This window comes from Engraulis encrasicolus, unplaced genomic scaffold (assembly GCF_034702125.1).
Source record: "Engraulis encrasicolus isolate BLACKSEA-1 unplaced genomic scaffold, IST_EnEncr_1.0 scaffold_28_np1212, whole genome shotgun sequence".
NCBI lineage: Eukaryota > Metazoa > Chordata > Actinopteri > Clupeiformes > Engraulidae > Engraulis > Engraulis encrasicolus.
The window spans coordinates 1,333,043-1,336,443 of record NW_026945577.1 but is presented as its reverse complement, the minus strand read 5'-3'; the positions used below and the strand labels follow the sequence as shown (position 1 = coordinate 1,336,443).

General features: G+C 41.5%; 1 protein-coding gene across 5 annotated transcripts in view; it reads left to right on the top strand.

The window, feature by feature from the left end:
- Positions 1 to 914: 914 nt before the first annotated feature.
- Positions 915 to 3,401, top strand: part of LOC134443178 (zinc finger protein 135-like) — a 37,277-nt gene continuing 34,790 nt past the window's right edge. For all 5 annotated transcript variants that reach the window (XM_063193067.1, XM_063193065.1, XM_063193069.1 and 2 more), the window contains exons 1-3: positions 915 to 1,220; positions 1,416 to 1,508; positions 2,155 to 2,334. In XM_063193067.1, the coding sequence (XP_063049137.1) occupies positions 1,197 to 1,220; positions 1,416 to 1,508; positions 2,155 to 2,334 (297 nt within the window). In that variant the 5' untranslated portion in view covers positions 915 to 1,196. The remainder of the gene's footprint in view (positions 1,221 to 1,415; positions 1,509 to 2,154; positions 2,335 to 3,401) is intronic.

The following is a 3,401-nucleotide window of genomic DNA, read 5'->3' as shown; positions in this document are numbered from 1 at the left end:
CACCCATGTGGTGTGGACGTGTTAATGTGCTGTCCAACTAAATACACTACTTAACAGTAGACGCCTTTTTACATGACATATAGGGTGCATCCCAATATGTGACCTTGCCTCCTCCACTTGTGCTTGTCTCCTCGTCCCGCCTCCTGGCCCCTCCTCCGTGGAGAAAACGATAAAGTTTCCCAGCTGTCAGCCTCGCGACAACAACTTTTGAGGGACTATTTTTCATTCACCATCCCAATTGCAAATGAGAAAAAGGCTTTACAATTGAGCTTTTGCAAGATATTGAAATATAATGCTGTTGTCAGTGATGTCATCATTACGAGAAGCAAGTGGAGGAGGCAAGTGGAGGAGGCAAGGTCGCATATTAAAACGCACTCATAGCCTATACGTAGGTTAATGTTGATGCATAGAGGTAGAAGATTAGAGGTTACACAGCAATTCACAACAGCACTGGAAAACGGCAAGTGCAGCCTCCATCTGCTGTAGGTAGACCTGTGCTCTTCAGTCAATGCAAACAGAGACGGTTTATAGAACCTCTGATAGAGAACACGCCCACCTCTTAAAAAATGTCCTAAAACTGTGTGAATATGAAGGGACACATTAATCAAGGACCAGATTTAAAATGTCAAGCTAAATATCTAGTTAAATCTTGTGAGTTGCTAAAATAATTTTTTTAATCAGTTCATATTTTTAGGAGATATTTGGAACATTTCAACTATTGGCTTTGAATGGTGTGTTGATGGAAATGTTCATATTATGAAACCAGTTTTGGACAGAGGTGAGCCCCTTCTCCATGAATTTACTGCTGCTACCTGTCCCATTATTATTAGGATTATATCCGTAACGCCAGGGGGCGACAACGGAGTTTCCAAACGAAAAGCGGAAGCCTGGGTTTGGCCATTTGTGGAGAACGAATAAGCGAATAAACAATCTAACAACACAGAGTGCAAACCTCAACAAATACCCACACCCTGTTCTTCTTTTGAACGATTTCGCTACATATATGTTGGTGGTTTTCTCCGAACTCCAGACGGAAAGGTAGTTGGCTAATTGTTTTGTAGCAGATGTTGTAATAACGAGGAAGTAAACTACAGTCGCTGCCTGTCATTTCATAGTTATCTATCATGAACTAGCCTCATTGTCTTCTACACTACAGCATCGTGGTCCAATGATTTGAAGTGCATACCCGCAGCGCCATGTACAGAACAATGGAGTATGAGGTGAGTTTGAAGGCAAATGTTTTATGTATCGAATACCTTTATTTTGAGGGGACACATCGTGTGCCCTTGTAGCTCAGCATCACGGCATACGATACACTCCCATGCACACGCTTGCCCTTCTTGGACACCCTGGTTTGTTTAGTTTTGCTGTTCTGTCTCATCGTCTCATTTCAACTTAAACGTCTTTGCTTGTAGATAAACGAACTTTCACACCATGTTGATGCGAACCACATACAAGCCTGTACTGACCTTGAGAAGGCCAGCCAATTCCTCACAGAAGCATTGCTGGTAGGTAACACGTTGTGTCCGGTCATCTATTCACATTCTACTGTCAAATCTGACGTTGATATAGGTCATATGACAAACGAGAGATGAGTATAAAAAGTGACATTTCCTCATGTGAAATCCTGTTTCTCTAGCTGTGATGGGCAAAAAGGGTGCATTAGTGAAAATCCAGTGCCACATATTCAAAATAACTTTGTTTATTTTGGCTTTGCCTTTTGGAATATGTGGCCCTAGATTGTAACTAATGAGTCTATTTTGTCCATCACTGCCACATATTCAAAATAACTTTGTTTTACCTGTCCAATACAGCCAGGTGATTGGCTGGTTAAATGATCACCTGATTGAATTGGACCAGGCCATTTGGAATATGTGGCCTTAGATTGTAACTAATGAGTCTATTTTGCCCATCACTGTAGTTTGGGTTGTAATTGGAATTTGTTTGTGTATGTCCACGCGACCGTTACGCGTCGGCTTGATGTCCATGTAAAAGTAAAGGACTTAAACGGATTTCAGAGTGCCTCGAACCCCCTCTGTCTGTACCAAGGTTTCATTTTAGGATACCGATGAGCACCTGAAGATTTTTTATGAAACTACCCCACAGACGCAACTTATCTTTCTCTCTCTATTTTTGTTTGTGTGTTTCAATCAGAGTGAGACCCAAAGGAGTTCGGCTCTGCGCAGGTTAATCCACCGTCTGGAACAGCGGGCGGCTGAGAATGGAAGGAGCCTATCAGAGCAGGTGGAGTCAAACCGGCAGCTGAAGCTCCAGGTGGATGAACTACAGAAACAACTGGAGGACAAAGACAACTCACTAACACAAGCCAAACAGGTGTGTTGTCTCCTTCGCATGTTTTAAGAGAGAGAGGGGTCATTTCATGTGAAATCAGACACTTTGGAATCTTTCCTGTATCCTGCATGCATGGACCAGTGACACTTGTGAAATGTTTCTTCAAATCTTATTGCTTTATTAGGTATTGTATTGTATTGTATTATATGTTATGTTATTACCACCTATTATATTATACATTATAGCCTAGCTATTATGATTGTTGATTGAAAATTGTGGTGCAAACGGCGCGCCTATGGACATGGGACATGAAATTACCCCAGGAAGTCTGTGTTTCACCGAAATACAGTAAGGTTATTCGCGGCAGAATTATTACTTCTCAAATCACAGACATGGCGCATTTGCACAGGACTAACAACTTAGACATTCTCCGTAGGGATGCACGATGTGAAAAATGTTGTCCGTTACCGATATCCGATATTGATATTGCGGTTTTGGCCGATAACCGATATTAACCGATACCGTTTAAAAAAATGTTTTTTTAAAGAGATAACATTTAATACAGACTGACAATGATGCAAACAGACTGAATTTTTGAATGTCCTCTTATTTCCAAAAACACTTTTTAACTCCCTGTGATGAAATTAGACAAAAAATAGAGACAAACTAGAAGACAAACAATGAAAGGCACAGTCAAGTCCAATCTTTTAGAACCGTAACATATAAAAAAACATCAGCGTTAACATCGGCCCGGACTGATGTCCGATGTGTTGAGAAATGTCAAATATCGCCCGATACCGATACATCTGGCCGATACATCGTGCATCCCTAATTCTCCATAATGATTCCAAATTACCGGGGGGGAAAGAAAAATCCCGTCCGAATCGGGCTTTATATATGCTGTATTTTGGGCATCTAGCGAAGGTGGGGCCTGCTTTAAAGGTGGCTGCCTTCAATAAAGTGTAGCCTGAAGTGCAGGGGGAAATCCTGAGTTGTAATCATATAGCACGGCCCTTGGATGACTTTTGCAGCCCTTGGAGTAATTTGATGTGGCCCCTCGAATTAAAAAAGTTTCCCAATCCCTGTGCTACAGTCATCATATATGGTTT